At 35.2% G+C, this 23,033-nt stretch overlaps 1 protein-coding gene across 5 annotated transcripts in view; it reads right to left on the bottom strand.

Annotated features, from left to right (window-relative positions):
* The window catches only part of KANSL1L (KAT8 regulatory NSL complex subunit 1 like), a 144,332-nt gene that overhangs the window by 61,526 nt on the left and 59,773 nt on the right, over positions 1–23,033 (bottom strand). For 4 of the 5 annotated variants that reach the window (XM_027873502.1, XM_027873504.1, XM_027873503.1 and 1 more), the window contains exon 5: positions 15,902–16,023. The exons of the other annotated variant lie outside the window; for it this stretch is intronic. In XM_027873502.1, coding sequence (XP_027729303.1) covers positions 15,902–16,023 — 122 coding nt within the window. The remainder of the gene's footprint in view (positions 1–15,901; positions 16,024–23,033) is intronic. 5 annotated transcript variants of the gene reach the window in all.

The following is a 23,033-nucleotide window of genomic DNA, read 5'->3' as shown; positions in this document are numbered from 1 at the left end:
AGACTGAACTTGATGGCATCTAAAAGATGCAGTCAAAAGTATAAAGAACAGCTCTGCAGTACTGTGCTTAGTTCTGAATGACCACTTGTTGGGTTATATTGAAAAGGAGAATCTTGGTTGGGAATTTATTGTTGTTGTTGAGTTGTTTCAATCAAGTCCAACTCTTCATGACTCCATTTGGGGTTTTCTTGACAGATAGAGTGGTTTGCCATTTCCTTCTCCAACTCATTTACTGAGTCAAACAGGGTCAAGTGACTTGCCTAGAGTTATACATCTCATACGTGTCTGAAGATGGATTTGAACTCAGGAAGCCAAATCTTCCTGATTCCAGGCCCAGTACTCCATCCGCTATGCCAATCAGATGCCAGGAATAGGTTGGACAAATGGCCTGAGATCCCTTCAAACTCAGATTCCGTGAAGTGTTTTTTTGTAACTCTCTAGTGCAGCATGCCATTACTCAATCTGGTGTGGGGCAAGGCTTAGGTTGGTTTGCCTCCCTGCAGATGATGAAACAGAAACAGAAAATTCGGGGGGGAAACATCCTAAGGACTAAAGCCACTGATTCAGCCACTTTTATTTATCTCAGCTTTAATAGCCAGGCAGGACCACTACCCTTTGGGGAAACTAAACAGACTTCATTGCATCACTGAAGGAGCAGCCAAGTTAACAAAAGTACATTATGGATGCAAAAGGTCTTGGGACATGGAGATGGAAACTGATGTCTGGCCCTGTCTGCACCTGCTGATGCAGAGTCTGGGAGAAATACCCAAATATCTAATGGTTCCTTCTTTCAATAGTGCAGAAACTACATCTCTTTATGTATTAATTTGTCTTTGTTCAGCTTCCTGAAGAGCTAAGAGACTAGAGCTGTAAGCCACCAAGCACTGAACTGCGGGGTTGTCTTTCTTGCTACTTAGACGTGGGATGGGGTGGAAGAGTGATGTGCAGGAAGGAGGGCTAGAGCAGAATTTACTGAAAGCTGTGGTCTGATATATGTGCAGTTAATGCTCTGATACTGGCATACTTATGTTTTCTTTTACTACTCATTAAATATTTTCTCAAGTTATAACTCTTAATAGACATAATTTGATAAAAATATAGGTCTGGGAATGAAGAGAAGCAGATATGTAGATGGGGTATCAGTCAAGAGATCTGATTAGTTTACACACAAACATATTTCTAAACTACCATTAGAACCCAGTTTTATCAGAATGAGGAGCTAAGGCAATGGATGATTGGCAACTGGCTATCCTTTGGGGTATGAGACAAACAGGCAGCTTGGCTAACATCCAAAGTGGGTATATTTTATACTTGTATACATTCAATATATAGGAATATTTGTTAGAACACTATTATTTATGTGGGAAAATTGGGACACTAATGCATTGCTGGCGGCATTGTGAACTGATCCAACCATTTTGAAGAGCAATTTGGAACTATGACTAAAGGGCAAACAAACTGTGCATACCATTTGATCCAGCAATACCACAACTAGATCTGTATCCAAAGAGATCACAAAAAGGGAAAAGGACCTACATGTACAAAAATGTTTATAGCTGCTCTTTTTGTGGTGGCAAAGAATTGGAAATTGAGGGAATGCCCATCAACTGGGGAGTGTCTGAACAAGTTGTGCCATAAAAATGTAATGGAATACTATTGTGCTATAAGAAAAAGATGAGCAGGTGGATTTCAGAAAAACCTGGAAAGATTTACATGACCTAATGCTGAGTGAAGTGAGAACCAGGAGAACGCTGCACACAGTAACAGCAACATTGTGCAATGATCAACTATGATAGACTTAGCTCTTCTCAGCAACACAATGATCCAAGAAAATTCCAAAAGACTTATGACGGAAAATAGAAGCTCTGAGAGATTCAATGACTTGCTCAAGGTCACAAAATGAGCACTTTACCAGAAAGAGGACTTAAACCAAGTCTTCCTGATTCCAAATGAAGCATTCTATCCACTAAATGATGTAGCCTCTAGATCAATATCCTACATCTATAATCATAAGATCTATATTCAGGGCCACCAAATAAAACAAATTTACAGATTTTCTATTCATGGTTGGGTTAGGTGTCCAAGATTGTTTTCCATCACCTAACAAGGAAGATAACATCACTTGCAATATTTTCAGTTCCTAAGGTGACTGACAATGATTGATTTTGGCCATATACAAACCATATTCATTTCAATGAGACTGATTTGGCATATAAACTACACTAATCAACAGAGAAAGGAAATTACTGAACACACAAACACAAACACACACACACACACACACACAGAGTTCCTTAACCTACAGCAAGAATCAAAAAAAGCTAAACAAGAGGTAGGAAACGGACCTACGGATGGCCAAAGAATGTTTATATTGTCTTAGGAACCATATTCAACATTTCAAACTTTAATCTTACATTTAGTTTTTTTTTTAATGGTTTGTAATAGAAGAATCATAATTTCACAATAAAATCATAATAGCATCATAGATTACCATGCTTAATCTATCATAGATTAGTTTATTATTCCATCTCTGTGCTTGGAAAATTTATAATGTAAAACAATCAACAATGACAGACATAAGCATATGTATAATTATAAAAACATTAAACAAAATAAAATACATTGCTTTTAATGAAAATAAGTTTCAAAGTTTAACTGAGATTTCTGACACATTAAACCTTACTCAAATAAGCAAATAGTTATGTCTCATATGAAATAATAATCTTAAGTAGAAATAACAGAAATAACAATCTGATTAATTCATTGGAACTTCATGTTTATTTCATGTTGTGTCTGAAAACACTTTAAACCCCCAAAAAAAAGATAAAGTCAGACATTATTTCAAAGTTTAAAACTTCATTTATTTGGAAGTAATAGAAGTCAAAAGGAAGAAGTCAGTTACAATATTTTCACTGATTTTAGAACATAAATCCTAACCATATTTACTCTTTGCTATGGTAAAAATAAGTTATACAATGCTTTTTTTTGTTACGAACCTTAATATCCTCAGGCACTTAACCCTTAGACCCTGACACTAGCATTATTCTAACCAAAAAACTTTTTGACAGTTTTCTGGTGCCTGTTACATAAGGACTATGAGATATAAGATCAGTCAAAAAGAATACTAATGGTTTGATAAAAAAAAAAAACTATGATCAAGCAAATTTACTTTAAAAAGCACTGATCTTATATATATATATATCTATCTCACAAAACAAATAAAAAATTTAATTCTACAGTCCTTGGCTGTCTATGAACATATATATACATATATATAATTACTATTTGAGAATTATATAGTACATGTTATTAAAAAGTATAAACTGTATAATATTAAATTGTATATATGTAAATATGTGCTTATATGCTAATCTTATGCTATAATATAAAATAGATTTAATGAATTAGACTAGATGCAAAATAATACTCATTGACAGAGAGGTCACATCTAGCAATCTCAACTATCTACAACATGGCTGAGAACCTGTAAGAAAAACTTCTGAGGCCAAAATGAATTCCAAAAAAACCATTCACTTTATTAATTTACTAATCAGCAAAGGCCTCAAGGCTTCGTATTAACACAGTCCATTTTTCATAGTCGGTCAGTGAGTATTTTATTAAGCACTATCTGTCAGGGACTGTGATAAGCACTAGGGATACAAAGAAAAGCAAAAGGCAGTGCTTGCCCCATGATCTAATGGGGGAGACAACAAGCAAACAAATATATACAAGCAAGCTATGTACAGAATAAATGAGAAATAATTAACAGAAGAATTATACTAGAATTAAGGGGGATTACGAAAGGTTTCCTGTAGAACATGTGATTTTAGTTGGGACTTAAAGAAAGTAAGCGAAGCCAGGAGGGGAAGATGAGTAGAGAAAGCATTCCAGGCATGAGGGACAAGAGTGGTGGTAGTATTAAAGAAGAGGAGGGGGCATATTCTAGAGATGTGGCAAAAGTAAAATCATCTGGCCTTGGGAACAGCTTAGACAGTGATGAGTCAAGGATGACACTTAGATTGGGAGCCTGAGGGACAGAAAGACTGGTGCTACCAGGGAAGTTTGGAGGGAGTAGGATTTCGGGGGGGAAAATAGCAAATTCAGTTTTGGACATGTTGAGTATAAGATATCTAATGGACATTAGATATTAGAGTTCAATGTCTAAAAGTCAGACAGAGATGGAAGCCTGGAGGTCATCAAAGAGCTTAGGAAAGAACAGGTAAATCTGAGAATCATCAGAATAGAGATAACTAAAACAATGGGAATTGATGAGATTCCCAAGTGAAGTAGCATAGAGAGAGAGAAGACAGAGGAGTGGTCAGATAGTCAAGAGAAAAATCTAAGGAGTGAGTGTAATCAAGTGTCAAAAGCTGCAAAGAGGTCAAGAAGGATGAGGACTGAGGAAAGGCCATTGATCTTTGCAATTAAGAGATCATTGGTAACTTTGGAGAGAGTGATTTTAGTGGAATGAAGTCAGAAGTTGACTGTAGAGTTAGGAGAGAGAAGAGAAGTGGAAGCCAACCATTGTAGACAGCATTCTCAGGTTGTTTAGCCACAAATGGCAGAAGAGATATGCAACAAGGGTTAGCAGGGACTGAGGGATCAAGGCAGGGATTTTTGAGGATGAGGGAGACAAGAACATGATTATAAGCAGGAGGGAAGCAGGTGATAAGGAGAGATTGATAATAAGTGAGAGAATGCATCTTATTTTAGACACAATTTTAACACAGCAACAACAGCAAAAAGTGTTAACTTGGCAGTGAGAAAAACAGAACAACGTTAAAAAACAAAAACAACTCAAAAAGCATGGCTGTTTGTACCATTTAATACTGAAGTATTAGGGCTGTTTTGTCTTACACTGTATTCCAATAACTGATGTTCATAATGATTACCCCGAGTCACCAAAGCAAGGTTAAATTATATTTAATATATAAAAGAAGAAATATATTTTTAAAATTCCATTTAAGAATAATGAACATTTAAAAAAAGTTTTGGCATTTAAGATGTTATGGCTTCAATTAAAGGGGAAAAAGCACTTATAGGAAACAGCTTATGCTTAATAAATACCTGTTGACTAATCACTATTCAAATCTCTCGTCATAATTTCACTCTTCCAAAGTTACACTTTTTGGAGACAGAACCAAAAAAGTGGAGTAGAGGGAGCATTCAAGCCAAACTATCCCAACATTTCCCTCCAAACAATTTCACCAATTAAAGGAAGCAGTGGTCAGAAGCCAAAAAAAAAAAAAAAAAGATTTTTGAGAAGGGAAAAGATAAGAAAAAGAGAGAGAGAAAGAAGGATGAATAGAAGAAAATAGGATGGAAGAAAATCCACAGTTAGCAATCATAACTTTTAATATGAATAGGATGAACTCATCCTTCAAAACGGAAGCAGGCAGCATAACAAATTCAACCAGAATTCAACAATGTGTTGTTTACAAGAAACACACTTGAAACAAAAACACAGGAGTTAAAATAAGGGGCTAGAGCAGAAACCATTATGCTTCAACCAAAGTAAAAAAGATAGAGATAGCAATCATGATCTCAAAGTAAAAGCAAAAACAGTCATAACTAAAGTAGATAAGGAAAATACATTTTGCTAACAGGCACTACAAAAATAATATCAACTTTAAACATATATGCACCAACTGGCAAAGCTTACAAATTGTTAAAGGAAAGCTTAAATGAATCACAGGAAGAAATAGAAAGTAAAACTATACTAGGAGGCGACCTTAATTTATCCTTCTCAAAACTAGATAAATATAACTATAAAATAAATAAGAAAGAAGTTAAGATGAATAAAATTTTAGAAAAGTTAGACATAACAGACCTCTGGAAAAAAGTGAATGGGAATAAATAGAAGCATACCTTGTTCTCAGCTATACATGGCACCATAATAAAAAATGACTACATTTTAGGACATATAAACCCCACAAACAGATGCAGAAAAGGAGAAATAATAAATGTACCCATTTCAGACCACAACGCAATAAATATTACATTCAGCAAAGAGTCTGGGAAACATTTAAAATTAATTATAAACTAAATAATCCAATGCTAAAGAACAAGTGGGTCAAAGAACAAATCATAGAATCAATAATTTTATTAAAGATAATAATAACAAAATTAATTCCAATACTATTTAAACTTTTTGGGAAAATGGGCAAAGGAGTCCTGCCAAAATCCTTTCATGACACAAATATGGTGCTGATACCTAAACCAGGAGGAGCAAAAACAGAAAAAGAAAATTATAAACCAATTTCTCTAATGAATATTGTACAAAAAATTTAAATACTAGCAAGGAGAACAAAGCACAATATCCCAAACATCAGGTGGGATTTTACCAGGAAGTCAAGCCTGGTTAAATATTACGAAAACTATAAGCATAATTTACTACATCAATAACAAAAACTATATGATTATATCAATGGATCCACAATTAACTTTTGACAAAATACAACACAAATTTCTATTAAAAACACTAGAAAAAAATAAGAATGGAGATTTTTTTTAAAATGATAAGACCAAAAGCAAGAATTATCTGCAATAGGGATAAACTAGAAGCCTTTCCAATAAGATCAAGGGTGAAGCAAGGATGTCTACTATCAACACTATTATTCAATATCCTAATAGAAATGTGAGCTATAGCACTAACACAAGAAAAAGAAATTGAAGGAATAAGAATAGGCAACAAGAAAATAAAACTATCAATCACTCTTTGCAGATGATTTGAGGGTATATTTATAGAATCCTAGAGAATCAATTAAAAAATGAGGTGAAACAATTAACAACTTTAGGAAAGTGGAAGGATGGAAGATAAATTTGTATAAATCATCAGCATTTCTATATTTTATCAATAAAACCTAGGAAGAGATAGAAAGTGAAATTCCATTTAAAATAACTGTAGAAGATTTCATAAGAAAAATTTCAGAAGTCAAAGCTATCTACAATTATGTGAGAAAATGCTTGGGGCAGCTAGGTGGTGCAGTGGATAGAATACCAGCCCTGGAGTCAGAAGGACCTGAGTTTAAATTCCACCTCAGACACTTAACACTCACTAGCTGTGTGACTCTAGGCAAGTCACTTAACCCCAATTGCTTCACCAAAAAAAAAAAAATGCTCTAAATCACCACTGATTAGAGAAATGCTAATTAAAACAACTGAGGTACCATCTCACACCTATCAGATTGGCTAACATGACAGAAAAAGAAAATAATAAATGCTGGAGGGGATGTGGAAAAGCAGGGACTAGAATGCCCTGCTGGTGGAGTTCTGAACTGGTCTAACTATTGTGAAGAACAATTTGGAACTATGCCTAAAGGGCTATATAACTATGCATACTCTTTGACATAGTAATACTGCTACTAGGTCCAAAGAAAATGGAAAAGGACCTGTTTGTAGAAATTACTTATGGTAGTTCTTTTTGTGTTGGGAAAGAACTGGAAACTGAGGGGATGCCCATCAATTGGGGAACGGCTAAACAAGTTGTGGTTTACGATTGTGATGGAATATTATCCTCTAAGAAATGACCAGGGGGACAGTTTCAGGAAAAAAATAGCAAGACCTATATGAACTGATGCAGGGTAAAGTAAGCAGAACCAGATCACTGTATAATGTAACAGTAATATTGTAACAATGATCAACAGTGAAAAACTTAGCTACTTTGATCAACACAAATATCTAAGACAATTTAAAAAAACTCATGATGAAAAATGCTATCCACCTCCAAATACAGAATTGATGAACTCTGATTGCCAACTGCAGTTACTTTTTTCACTTTCTTTACTTTTCTTGTTTTGTTTGGCAACATGGGCTAACATGGAAATAAGTTTTGCATGATTTCATTTGTATAATGGGTTTCATATTAGTTGCCTTCTCAATGTGTAGAGGAGGGACTAGATTGAAGGAGATAATTTGGAATGCAAAAAAAAATTAATGCTAATAGTTTTTTTTAAAAAACACTAAATCGGTTATTCTTTGTTTGCGATAAATCTCCCCAGTTTAAGCCTTGCTTGTAACACACACACACACACACACACACACACACACACACACACACACACACTTTTTCAAAGCATGGAAAAAGAGTAATAATGTTCAAAACTATAGGTACTGGCACCATTATGTTCCTGTTTCATTTTGCTGAGAAAAAAAACCCAGAATGTATTAAAATCTCAAATGCTTACTTTCTGAGTAACAATTACAAAAACATATAACTTTAATACAATTTAGAAATCAATTATCACAATACTCTTGTTTTCAAAATGAGGAAACTGAGGCCCAGAAAGATTTAAGCTACTTATCCAAGGATAATTTCCCAAAAATGTTTTTCAAAATCTATTATACAAATGTATGTATCTTATATGATTTTCAACCACTAATACATCCACAAATATTAGAATACTGTATAAAATATTTTGTTTATAGAAATATTTTCAGAGCCAATCAAGTTGCAACATGAAAAGAAAAAGACTGAATGTGCCTCAGTTTTTCATGAAGTGTTAAGTGTATATTCTATAACTATTGTCAAAAAAAATGTAAGCACTAATACCAGTGACATACAGAAATCTTAAGGCTTACACACAAGATTAAGAATGATCAAAGGTGCCATGTACTTCCACAAAACTCATGTCAAGGTATGTTTACATTGTCTGAAGAACCATATTCAACAATTTCTCATTATATTTAGGGGTGAAACAGCATAGCAGAATGGATACAGCTGGTCTTGTATTCAGGAAGATCTAGATTCAAGTCCTATCTCAGATACATATTGTCAGTGTGACCTCAGGCAGCTCTCTACTATTATAAACTGAGTAGATGATAACACTCTGCTTTGGTAAAAGGAAGTTCCTCATCAAGAATTCACTATATAAATGAAATCAAAGGTCTGGTCCAAGAAAACGTCTATAGGTATGACTACTAGGATCTGTTTTCAGGAAATAAGCACTTGCATTGACACAGATTAGGCACAGAGTGGATAGACATTCCCCAAATACACATTTTGGAAAACATGACTGATTAAGAGAAACAGCCTACAGGGGTGGGGAACCTGCAGCCTTAAGGCCACATGCGGTCTGGACGTCAGAGGTTCCTGACCCCTGTCCAAAGTATGCTGAAACTACTCCTCCATTTTAATCATTCTCCTCCTCCTTGCCACAATCAAACACAGACTCATCAATCCTTTTATCAAGAAACACACCTCAGTGAAAATGTGGCTTCAAATTACAATAGGCTGTCCTCTAAGGACTCCTCATTCTGTTCTGGAGGTCCCTGTGCTTGTTTCTTGCCCCTATATGTCTGGTCTGAAAAAGCAATGTCCAAGGTCTAGGGGGGAAAAATACCTAATAGATTACAAAGGGTAGCTAGGCCGTGAAGTGGACAGAGCACCAGCCCTGGAGTAGGGAGAACCCGAGTTCAAATCTGACCTCAGACTAGCTATGTGACCTGGGTAAGTCACTTAAACTTGATAGCTTTAAAAAAAAAAAAATAATAATAATAAAACAGATTGCAGCTCCAAAATCAATTTTCTACGCTTTGGCTATCCTCTCTATTTTTTTTAAACATATTTGATACAAATTTCCTTTCTGTCTAATGAAATGTATAAAGAGTATCACGCTTCAAAATGAAAGGAATTTATTTTAGGTGGCTATGAAGTGGTAGGATAAGGTAAAAATATAAGGGTAGGGAAAACATTAACGGTGAGTTTGGGTGAAGGCATTGTAAATTTTGTTCCATTGCATGGTGTTTACTGTTACTCAGTCTTCTTCAGTGATTCTCAACAAATCTATATCATGACATTTCACCTGAACATACACACAAAAATTTGTACATATTTGGAAAGGATCATCTGCCTGTTTTGCATGACATGTTTTATTTGTTAAGAGGAATATCCTAATCCATAGTATGCTGAAAATACTTCTCCATTTTAATCATTCTCCAACTCCTTGTCAAATACACACAGACTCATCAACATGAGGAAAAATACTTTTATAAGGAAAAAAACTTATTTTAGCACCTACATTAAAATTACAATTTGCAGACTGGACAGAAAATAGGCATTACAAAATACTGAGCAATTTTACTGTCCCACCATGCTCTAGTACTATCTGTAATATGACCAAGGTAAAAAAATTGTTTTCTATTTTAAAAGTGATAAAGTTGGTATCATATTACAATATGTGAATTTAACTTTGTTATAAAATTTTGATTTCACTATGGTTAATTTCTTTCATATATGCGAGTAGTCAAGCTTGCATTTTTAATGAAACATACTCACAAGTTTATGATGGACAAGATCACTTGGGTATCAAACCATCAAAGACACCACTTCAATTCACCTTTTGTAAAAGTGTTCGACTGTGATCATTTTAATTGACCTCCTTTTTTTCAGGGCTTCTTTCCTCCTTATTCCATCCACCCACAGAATCATTTATAAGTGTTGTCTGAGTAAATATTTCTTCAAAAAGTAACATATCCTGTGTTCTGAAGACTAATTACAGAAAAAATAAAAGAATATTGCATTCCCAGCTACAATCAAGTATGCATGACACTTTGCTAGGGGGTACGTCAAATACAATTAAATACACAGTCCTTACTCTTGAGAAGCTTATAATCTGACAGAAATTTACAAGCTAGAATGAATGCAATTACAGGGAAAAGTAAAAGGGGAAAAAAAGACTTTACAATTCAACTAGGTGTAAGAAATAAGACATTGCTTTGGTTAATTCTATAACCTCAAAGTTGTAATAAGGGGTTCATTGATATTAACAGGTATATTTGTCAAACAATTATAAAAAATGTTAAGATGTATTAAAAGAATTTCACATTGCTTCAACGTGTAGTTTTAAACCAAAATAAATTATTCAATATAACATACTCAAACCACAATAATAACAGTAACATACTATAAAAAAACACACGTTAACCTTAAAATATCTATCATCTATTGCAGGAATCTAAAAATTTGGTAACAGGAGGGAAACCTAGTTAATGGCCTAAAGTTAAAATTATAATTCAAGATTGATTTTACCCCCATGCATTGGAAAATCCTGAAATTATAAACACTCCTGTCTAACCTCTAAAAAAATATAGTTGTAACAACTTTACTTACGTATCCATAATACTTTGAATAACAACTCAAAGAGTTTTATGAACTTTAATAAACCTAATATTTTTAGATGTAGTAAAGTAGTATACAAGAATTAAGTCTGTTCCCTGCTGGCTGGTAATACTGCTTTGTTTTGATGTTGGGACCCACATAACATAAAACAGAATTACAGAATTTTAAGAGTTGGAAAGGATTTTAGTAGCCAGATAGCCTAACTCATAGCTGGAAAAGAATTCTGTCTACAACATACTCACTGAGTGACCATTCGACCTCCAACTGAAAGTGGGGACCCGTTACTTCCCAAGGCAGCCTGTTTCATTTTTGGACTGTGCTAATAATCAGGAAGCTTTCCCACGAAGCGTAAACGTGCAACTGCAGCCTCCTCCCTCCTCTGATTGGAGGCCGGGAGGAAAGAGTGACAAACTCCTCCCACTACCTTCCTTTACAGAGGGCAGATACTAGACTCTCAGATCACTCTGCTTTGCATTTACTGCTCTGCCTGCCCCATGCCAGATATGTCCTGGTGTCCCCGTCCCCTCACTTTCTTGCCTCCTTTTGTATGTTGTCTCCACCCATTAGATTGTAAGCTCCTTGAGGGCATGGACTGTCTTTTATTAATTGTATCCCCAGAACTCAGCACACTGCCTAATACATAGTAGGCACTCAATATATGTGTATTGTGTTGAATTGGACCTCTTTTTTTCTTTTTTTTTTTTGCGAGGCAATGGGGTTAAGTGACTTGCCCAAGGTTACACTGCTAGTGCGTACCATGTGTCTGAGGCCGGATTTGAACTCAGGTCCTCCTGACTCCAGGGCCGGTGCTCCATCTACCGCACCATCTTGCTGCCCCTTAGATTTCTTGACATGACATGGAACACAAAGCTTTATGCCCAACACCCCCAATAACATATTAAGGAAATGGCAATATGAACAAATTCATAAATCTAAGATCAAGAATTTTGGAAGTTAGATTTAGAGAAAAAAAAACCATCATTGTGCTTCTTCCTCTTTCAAAGTTTACATCTTTATAAAAACAGGAGAAATAGAGAATTATCTACTCTCAACTGGATCCTCATGGCAGGAAGGAAACACTTTACTCCTCTCTAATTAATTCTCTAACTCACTTACCACAAAACCTGTTCCAAATCTCTCAAGGCTCCCAAACCGATCCCTCTCCCACTCTTCTCAGTTAAAAATTTCACCTATTATTTTAATAAAGAAATCTAGACTGTTCTCCACAAACTCCCTCTTCTCATCTCATCTCTGATCTCCCCCAGAAACTCCTCCTTTGGTGTCTGAAGAAGAGGCGACCCATTTCCTCACCAGGGCTAATCCTTCTATTGTACTTGTACCTAGATCCATCCACTCCTGACTTCTCCAGCTCTTACCTTCCTGGCTTCCTTTAAGTCCCAACTAAAATCCCAGCTCTTTTGGAAGCCTTTCCCAACCCTCTTAATCTCAGTCCTTTCCCTCTTTTAATTATTTCCAATTTATCTGTATATAGTTTGTTTTGTACAAACTTGTTTGCATGTTGTCTCCTCTAATACACTATAAATTCCTTGAGGGCAGGGACTGTCTTAAATTTACCACCACCCCACTTTTTTTTAATCCCCAGCACTTCATACAGTGCTTGCCGGCACATTAAGTAGGTGCTTAATAAATGTTGATTGATTGACTGACTGTTGAATCTAATGGCCTTTTCTCAATCCTCATCCTTCTTAACCTCCTTGTAGCATTTCATAATGATAATCACCTTTCTCCTCTAGGAAACTCTTATCTTATTGTGTTAGTTCTCCTCCTACTTATCTAATTACTTCTCAGTCTTCTTTGCTGGTTCTTCAACTATGTCATGCTCCCTAACTGTACTTATAACCCAAAACTGTTTTGAGCCATCTTTTTTTCTCTGCAATCTCTCTTTTGGTCTCATCAGCTTCCACAAGTACAATTATCATCTTTACACAGATCTCTCCATTCCTACTCTTTTTCTTGATATCCAGTCCCAAAACATCAACTGCCTATTGGATACCTCAAACTGTAAGTCCTGTAAGCATCTTATATGCATGAAGTCCAAAATAGGACCTGAAAATCCACACCTTTTCCAAAATTTCCCTATTACTGTCAAGAGCTCCCAGCCCCATCTTCCTATCAGTCAGGGTTACAATTTTGGTCTCATCATCAACATCTTACTCTGCCTCACCCCAAATATCTGATAAGTATCTAACTTTTTATTTTTATCTCCACAATATCTCTCAGAATGTTCCTTTCATCCTACTCACACAGCCACAGCTATACTTCTGACTCTTACAACTTTGCATTTGGACTATTTTAATAGCTTCCTAATAGGTGTCCCTACCTCAAGCCTCTAACTTCTCCAACGCATTCTTCACACAGTTGCCAAGTGCTTTCCACAAAGCAGAGCTCCAACTATGTCATCCTCCTACTCAATGAACTCCAGTGTTTCCCTATTATTACCTCAATGATCAAATAAAAACTCCTCTGTTTGACATTTAAAACTCAAGTCACTTCCTATGTTTTCAATAATCTTACACATTCCCTTCTCCCTTCATTTATGCTCTGGTTCAGGTATACAGGGCTGCATGCTGTGTCCCATCTCCTGTAGCTACCTTTGCCCTGGGCTCATCGATGCCTGGAATCTTCTGCCTCTTAACCTTCACTTCAAAGAATCCCTGGTCAAGATTCAAGTCCAACTCCACCTCCTATAAAAGGTCTTTCAAGGTCCCTCAGCTATTGGTGCCTTCCATTCTATGATTACCTTTTATGTACATTACATATAACTACATTTACCCAGTTTGTGATTTTCACCAAAAAAAAAAATTATTGTGAGATATGTATTTACAGTATTACCATACCCATTTCATGGATGAGTTAAGTTTAATTTGGCAATCTAACCAATAATTGCAATAATGCCAAACTGCTTCCCAGGATAAAAACTCATCTTTTAAACTCCCCTCCCATGATAATGTATGCTTATGAATCTTAGAACTATTGAATCTCCAAAGAATCAAAGTTGCAGATGTCCCAAATGTCAATGGAGATGTGTATCACGTAGTTTGCCAAATGTGATCCAGCCCATTGTTGTCTTTCTGTTTGATTCTGCTCCCAACTCACTGTTTACCTGAAGTGCCTATGCCACTATTTATTTATTCATTTATTTCTTTATCTGCCTGTGGAAAAACATCTTTTCCTTCTCCATTGTCATCAAAGGTATCCTATTCACAAGATGATTATGAGGATATTAATGAAGAAATAATCAAAAAAAAAGGAAACGGGCAAGCCATGTAGCAAAAGTGAAAGATAACATTTAGACAGACCAAATACTGTACTAGAACACCAAAAATAATAAAAAGTTCTAGAGAGGAGGCTGAGTAAATCTTATATCAAGGACCTAAAGCAGAAAATAGGCAAGAACTTCACAGAATAAGGCATGGATAGGTTGCAATCAGCATTGACTGAGAGTATTACTATTTCTTACAGTAAAGAAATCACAAATACAGTAACGTACTTATGGATTCTAATACTAATTTCAAAAAGATGTAGTATGAATAAAGTTATATGGGAAAAGTGAATAATACAAAATAGGTGTGGTAACAGGATCATAGATTTAAGCAAGGAAGTATTTTTAGAGGCCACTGAGTTCAACAACCTTATTTTACCAATTACAGAAGTAAAGCACACAGAGGTTAAGTGACTTTTCAAGGATCACACAGCTAGTAATAGTGTCTAAAGGAAGGATCTGAACCCAAGTCTTCCTGATTCCAAGTCCAGTGCATTTTCACTGTACCATGATGCCTCTAAAGATCATACTGAGCATTGGATGATACTTTGAATTCTAATCCTTTATGCCATTTTTAGACATATACTAATATATTATCAAATTATTTATGATCAGATGATTTAAGACCTTTCACGTTTGTATTTTATAGTTGAATTGTTATAGCTGTTTTCAGAAAACAAACTGCACATTACAAAATCTGGTATTTAATTTGAAAAGCCAAACTAGAAAGTTGCTTTAGTATAGTGAATTCCAAACATAAAAGATACCTACCGGTTTTCCTTTACTATTGTCTTTCATGGCATTAGCTCTCCTTTAAGGAGTTATACATTCCTCAGATGTGGAAGAAGCTAGATTTGTTTTTCCTTTTTCAAAATAGAAAGATGACCATTTGTGACTATAATACACTACATTTGTACACAAATATACCACATTTGTATATATACATACATATGCATGTATATATACATGCATATGCATATATACAGATACATATACATGTCTATACACATGTATACATATATACACATAGATGTATGTGCATATACATTTTTACATATGCACACACACATATATGGATATAAGGATATATAAATAAACAGGGTAGGGTATAGTTTCATATTTAGGGCCAGCATAACAATGTGGTACCAACATACCAATTAAATTTCTTCATTAGAAAACTAAAACATTCCTGAGACTTCTTTTACCTTTCAAAGGTTTAACTTTAATGCCATTAAGTTTAATTTAACCCAGGTTGGCAAACTTAGGTGAAAGGGTTAAATTCAGCCCTCTGCCTGTTTTTGTTTGGCCTGTGAGCTAATGCATTAGCCAACCCCGATTTAATCTAAAATTATTTCTAAGTCATTAATGACTCTGTTTTAACAGTATACAAAATTAGAAGGAGAAAGAAGACCAAATTATTTTGCAGGAAAAAAAAGTCAAAATAAAATAAGAAAGACAAGACACAGGCTTAACCAAAAACATATTATACCATTACCTACCTCCTAGAAATGCCATTAGCCACTCGTTTATGTTTACAGGGCTTAGAAGTAAGGGGTGATGAAGTAGGGGACAAATTCAGTGGAGCAATCAGACTGTTGATTATTTCAGTCAGTTGTGCACTCTGCAAGAAAATAGTCAACTTTTTAGTATTTCCATGTGTGAATCAGAACATTATCTAAATTTTAGATATGATATCACTTAAATGTTTAACTTCTCCTGAAAAAAGTAAACTTTACATTTTTAATAAAGGTCTTAATCTCACAATACCTACTAGTATTGGCTTTTATCTTCTTATATGTACTTATACAAATGTAAGCAGTCAAAAGTATTACCTCCATTCTCTACTATTGTCATTGTTTATTGTCCTCTCTAACGACAAATGTTTATGCTGGATTTAAAAAAAAATCTATTTATTTGATGTTGATTCTAATCTTAGAGTGTATGAAGACTTTTTTCTCAAAAAAATCAACTGTATAAGTAAGAGTGGCAGGCATGGTTAGATAGTGGCTTGGCTGAGAACAAGATCTGAGGGTTTTAGTAAATTAAAAGTTCAAAATCAAACAACAGTGTGATGAGGCAGCCACAAGAGCTAATGCAATTTGGAGAGGCATAAGTTCCAAAAACGATGGGATAGCTCCTCTCTGCTTTTCCCTGCTGAAAACACCTCTGTAGTATGGTGTGCAGATCTAAGTTACATTGTATCTACAAAGGATATGAATTAATAACCTGGAGAATGTATAGAAGACAAACACGATGATGACAGATCTTTCACATCATATGAGGATCACTTGAAAGAACTGGGGACGTTTAGTCTGGAAAAGAGAAAGCTTGGACATGACAGCTGTATTCAAGTAGTTAAAGGGGTGTCATTTGAAAAAGGGATTGGATTTGCTGTTTGGTACCATAGGGCTGAGGAAGTTGCAGAAAAGCAAATTTAGGCTTGATCACAAGAAAAATTTCCTAGCCATGAAAAGTATCCAGAAGCAGAAAGGGCTGCAGTCAGAAGTCAGTGAGTACCCTGTCACTCAGAGACTTTTAGCAGAGGCTGATGACAGCTTATCAATCACCTTATCAAACTACAATAGGGGTTCCTTTAGGATATGAGTTTTAATCAATTAAAAGCCATTGAAATCTTTTCTAGCTCCAAAATTCTATGATTTTGTGCTTTCTATCTTGACACATTTAAGCATATTTAATGTTAACATTTTAAGTGAATTATTCAATCTAGCATATTACCTGCAAACATTATCAACCTCTTTCCCCATCCTTCTACCCCCAACAAAGCCAACAAAATACTCCAATCCCATAGAAATAGATAGGAAAGTTATATTACTTTGAAAAAAGAAAATATCTCTTTTGGAAAGTCATTGTGTGTGTGAGAAACTAGCTAAGTTTGTTCTTAGGGATGGGGTTATTAAGGAATGAGAGAATTTACTACATGATCTATAAGCTCCCTTGCAGCTTTAAAAATTCTGTGATTATGGGAAAAAGAAAAGTTAAATCTGCTTATATAGTCATGAAGGAACTCATCATCTGAAGAGAGAACACTGAATCATTTTTATATTGCAATCTCTTGGCAAATAAACAATCCCACTTTTCAAAATGCATCTTTTATTATAATTAATTTCTTCCTTTAATTTAATTAATAATTATGGTTCTCAAAAGAAGGGGAGAAGTCAGGTTCTTGTCACTGTTCCTCAACAAAAAATTAGGATCTTGAAGAGAGAAGAGACCTTAGTCACACGTGACAACAAAGGCCTGAGAATAATGCCTTGTACATAGAAGACTTAATGAATGTTTAATGAGCTAGATTGAAAAATTAGCACTTTCAGTCTTAATAGTGTCACTGTGTTACATTAATCACTAAATGAAAAATCATACAAATAAATAATAAGGAAACAATAAAAGTTCAGACGCATAATTGCTTCACCTAAAAAGTTTTCTTCTACCTAGATAATGGTGATAAAATTCTTTGTCTTGAACAGAATATGCTTTGATAATTCAATGAGATGATCTGTAAACTCATAGATATGGGAAACCCCCTCCAATGACACAAATTTTCATCTATCCATGTTTTCTTTTTGTTTTTTTTCCCAATAGTTAACTCAAGAAATAAATAATTTTAAGTATAGAAAAATGCACATGCCAAAAAACTGTAACATAACTCAACCCGTGTACTTTATTTAAGAGAGAATCAATAACCAATACAAACTTAATATTTTAAGAATGCTTTATTTCAGAAAAAAATGAGTAAAAAATTTTTTCCAATTTTATTCTGCAGAAACTAAGTACCAAATACGTAGATGTACTGAAAATGCAAATTTGAGGGCCATAACAACATAGTTTCTTAATGAGAAGTTAAATGCACTTGTAAGAATATTTTCCAATAAAAATCAATTTAACCAACTCGTAAGATTCCCTAATTCATACTCTGGAGTTACCCAAATGTTTACATATTCAATAACTTACTAAGTGCCTACTATATGCAAGACATGAGGCTAAGAACCAAGTATACAAAGACTAAAATAAAAGTCCCTACCCTACAGAACAGGTGTGATAACAGGACCATAGATGCACAGCCAGGAGGGCCCTTAGACGTCACTGAGTTCAACACTCAGTTTACAATTGATAAAAGTGAAGCACACAGAGGTTAGTGACTTTTCCAGGGTCACAGAGCTATCAAGTGTCTGAAGCCAGAATTTGAATCTAGGTCCTCCTGACTCCAAGTTCAGTGCCATATTCACATGTCCTATTATGCACTGTACCCGGCTACACTTACAGACCACAATGATCTTTGAATAACGCTCTCATTTGATACATTCTCAAATTGTTTATGACTAGGTGATTTGTGACCTCTCCTGTTAAGTATCTCATTCACAATCATCTTAGAAAATCAGCATGCGACGGCTGATGATTAACCCTGCATTTCTCTGTCACTCAGCATGCATCTCTGCTGCTCCCTACTAACGATACGTGCTCAGGGAAAGCAAATGAAATTAACAGAAATAAAATGACACTAATACAGGGATTTAAGGTTGGCAAAGCATTTTGTGTATCATTTGATTCTCACAATCATATGAATTGGGTGCTATTTTTAATCGCCATTTTGTAGAGCGGGAAAACTGAGGCAGAGGGAAATTAAATGACTTGCCCAGGGTCACACAGCTAGTATCCTGCCTGTGGCAGGATTCAAATTCAGGTCTTCCTGACTCCAAACCCAAAACAGCCTCCACTATGACTCCAATACTTCCATGGGTTCCTGATCTTTGAAATATGGACATTCCCTCTAGTGGTACAGATTACTAGGCACACCTTTTCATCCTCGGTGACACTTGTTCGTATCATCCTGTAAATTCACCAGTGGGCCGATGTCTTTCCAACGAAACATGGATAACAACAGAGCTTGCAAGGTGTCCATAAAGTTGTCTCTTGCCCTATCTACACAACAAGTCCACCTCCTTTGCTTATACATCCCTGTAATGATGTCTATTTTATGCTGCTTTTCCAGCAACTCTTCATTCATAATATGTTACAGACTATTCACACTCCAGATACTTCCTTGGCTGTCCAGAACAGCCCAACTAGAATAAAATGTAATTAGGAGATATTTATCAAAATAAATGAAAATAAAATGCAACATAAAAAAAAAGTTAAGTTGAGGTTTTCTAAGTCTCATTTCTATGTGAGTTTGACAACAGGCCTTCATTTTCTTATTCACTCTTCCTGAACTGAAAGTTGAGTTGAAGTTTCATCTTGAACTATTATCAGTTTTGGAATCTCTACAATGTTTTGGAGCTTGATGTTTATCAGAACATTGTCAATCAATCCACAACCATTTATTAAGCACTTATTATGTGCCAGGCACTTTGCTAGCTTCCGGGATGCAAAGATCCCTGTCTTCAAAGATCTTAGAGTCTACAGGGGAAGACAGGGGAAGAAGAGGAAATGCACATATATACAAAATGTACAGGTATGAGTTAAGTGGGAGGGGGATATCCTCACTTTCAGATATCCTGAAAGGCAGATCATTTGATGCAGTCCAGTTCTTTCTATCTTATTATTTTTTTTCTTTTTTTGCCATTTCTACTTTCTCAAGTAACACTGTGATGCTAGAATCAAAATGTGAATGGGGAAGAATTTGCTATAGAAACATCCTCAGATGTTTTCTACTGTAATTTTCTCCAATTTCATTCTTAAACACCATTGGGACAACGTGCCTCAGTTGGATCTCTTGCCAAGCTTTAATTTTTTTCCCTCCATTGTTTCCTTTTTTTAAGGAGGTGATACAACTAATAATCTTTTGTCACACTTGTCCATAAGATTTTACAAACTGGTTTATGTTATAAATCAATATTACCCTCCACAGCCACCTACCTCTCTTCCTGGAAAAAAAGGACATTTGCTAATTAAGGTGGTTTCTATTTTCTTTTGATCTCTTCATTTGTCAAATGACTAACATCAGCTAAACTTTCTTTTTTTTTCTTAGGAAATGATGATAGCTTATGTCAACATCCACTCTTTTCTCTATTTCTAATTTTGAGACATTGATGGGCATATAAATGGGAATGGAAGTGATTTCAATTGTATACAGAATTTCTGAATGATTCAGCTCTTTATTAGTGCAAGTCAGGACACTGATACTGTGTTTAAGTATTACTAGTCAGATTGGAGTTGCCCCAAATACATGCCATTATCTTCTCATTCTTGTTCTTTCTTCTCACTGGGATTTTATTTTGATCTTTCTCTAACAAGAAGGTAGGATAAAGACACCTCAACTGGAAATGACTTCCACATAAAAAGTAAACAGTTATTTCCTATTTGCCAAAATATAACCATTTTCACTTTTTGTGATTTTAGTTGGTGCTCACAGCATTCAGTACTTCCAAGCTCTTATACTGAGGAAACTATTCATGATATATAGACATGAGTCTCATAGAATCTATTCTTTGGTGTCTCTTATTTCTTACTCTTGAACCATATTTTCTAAAATGTTTTTCACTGTCCTTTTCCTTTAAGTTACCAAGTATTAAATTATGTGTTGACTTAATTTGGTAGATTTTAATAAATTCTTCCTTGCAACAGATAATGCAGTATAAATGAAATTATTGTTATAGTGGTCTTTTCCAGATATTATTCTGAGCACTGTAATAGATCAAGCATGTCATGAAAAGCTATTGCTTGTTGTCTAAAAGATATTGCTTCTTGTCTTTGAGTATCTGATAAAAGAAACTCTGCTGACTCATTTATTTGCCTCTCCAAAGAAAATCTGTGAGCCATGTTTCCATTTAACTACTAACTTTAGTAACTTGGTTTAATTTATAGCAAGAATGTCACTATTTATATGTTCCAGATCCTCTATTAGTTTGTCCATTAACACTGATCATTGCATGATGATCTCATACATTTATTGAACAAGTATTTATCAAGCATCTATTATATGCCAGGAACTGTGCTAAGCTCTGGGAAATGCAAAGAACAAAATAAATGTCTAATCTCAAGAAACTTAAATTCTGTTAGGGGAAAACATGCATACAGAGAAGTAAATACTATATATATATATACATATATTATATACACACACATATACACACACACACACGTGTATATATATATATACACACACATATAATAAATACAAAGCAATATTGAAGTTAGAGGAATGCTAACAACTGAGAAGATCATGGAGAGCCTTGTGCAAGAGATAGTGGTTGAGCCTTAAACAATGCTAGGGACTCCAAAAGCAGATATAAAGAGTAGATGCATTCCAGATCAGAAGGGACATACTTTGCAAATGGAATGCCACGTACGAGTATAGCAAATAAACTGGTTTGGCTGGAACATAGAGTGCAAGAAGAGAATAATGTGAAATAAATCTAGAAACCCAAGCTGGAGTTGGATAGTGAAGGTAATGTCAAACAAAGGACTTTATATTTGTTAAGCAAAGTTGTGACATGGTCAGACCTATGCTTTGGGAATAACTTTTTATATCTGTGTGGAAAATGAACTAGACAAAGGAGACAGTTGAGGCAGAAAAATCAATTAGGAGAATATTACAACAGTCCAGGCAAGAGGTGATAAGAGCTTGTACTAGTGTAGTTGTCATGGGATTGACACATACAGGAGAAATGTCATGGAGTTAGAAATGACAAAACTTAATCACTGACTAAACATGGAGAGCAGAGGAGGTGAAAGTAAAAGCTCAATGACGATTAAAGTTACAAAGCTCAATGAATGGAAAGATGGTGGTATCCTCAAAAGAAATAGTAAAGTTGGGGAGAGGGGTGGGTTTGAAGATTAAGTTTGATATTCCTCCATTACATGCAATTGAACATGCCTAGCAACCAATTGGTGATACTGAACTTGGAAAAGAGACTAGGAACCATCCAGTATTGGTAATTTTTTCATGGGTTACCCTGGCCAAAGATTTCTTTACCATGTGGCCAGCCTAATAAAAAACCTAAATATCATGCAATCCATGCAAATCCAGCCAATGTAAGCAAATCCTTACTTTACGAAATTTCAGTGTTTGAATCACTGATATGAATCACTGATTTAGGCCCTCCCCCTGCTCCCTGAGCTGCCATTATTGACAGTGCACCTTCTCTCATAATTTTTTGATGCTGCTCTTCATCTTGTAAGAGCCACCAATGTTCCTCCAAAAAACAATAAAATCGAGGCAGCTAGGTGGCACAGTGGATAAAGCACCGGCCCTGAAATCAGGAGGACCTGAGTTCAAATCCGGCCTCAGACTAAACACTTGACACTTACTAGCTGTGTGACCCTGGGAAAGTCACTTAAGCTCAATTGCCTGAAAATAAAAAATAAAAATAAAAATAAACAAAAAACAATAAAATCTGGAAAAAATTATGATGTGATCTTTGGACAACATAAGTAACCCAGTGATACTGAATAGGGTGGGCAAAGAAAGAAGAAAAGTTACAGGAAAAAGTTGCAGCTTCGAAGTAAAACTACGGATTCAGAAGTAGATGAAGAAACTAGAGTAAAAAAAGTAATATTAGAGAGTTGGCAACAGGGGGCAGATTCTTAGACAGGACTTTATTGCCCTCAAATATCTTCCCATCTACTACCTAGAATTCCATCATTAGAATGTTACAAGATCATAGATCAAAG

Source organism: Vombatus ursinus, unplaced genomic scaffold (genome assembly GCF_900497805.2).
Source record: "Vombatus ursinus unplaced genomic scaffold, bare-nosed wombat genome assembly UNPS02014802.1, whole genome shotgun sequence".
In the NCBI taxonomy this organism is placed as follows: Eukaryota; Metazoa; Chordata; class Mammalia; order Diprotodontia; family Vombatidae; genus Vombatus; species Vombatus ursinus.
The sequence above is the reverse complement of the archived record's forward strand: the minus strand, read 5'-3'. Positions and strand labels throughout refer to the sequence as shown.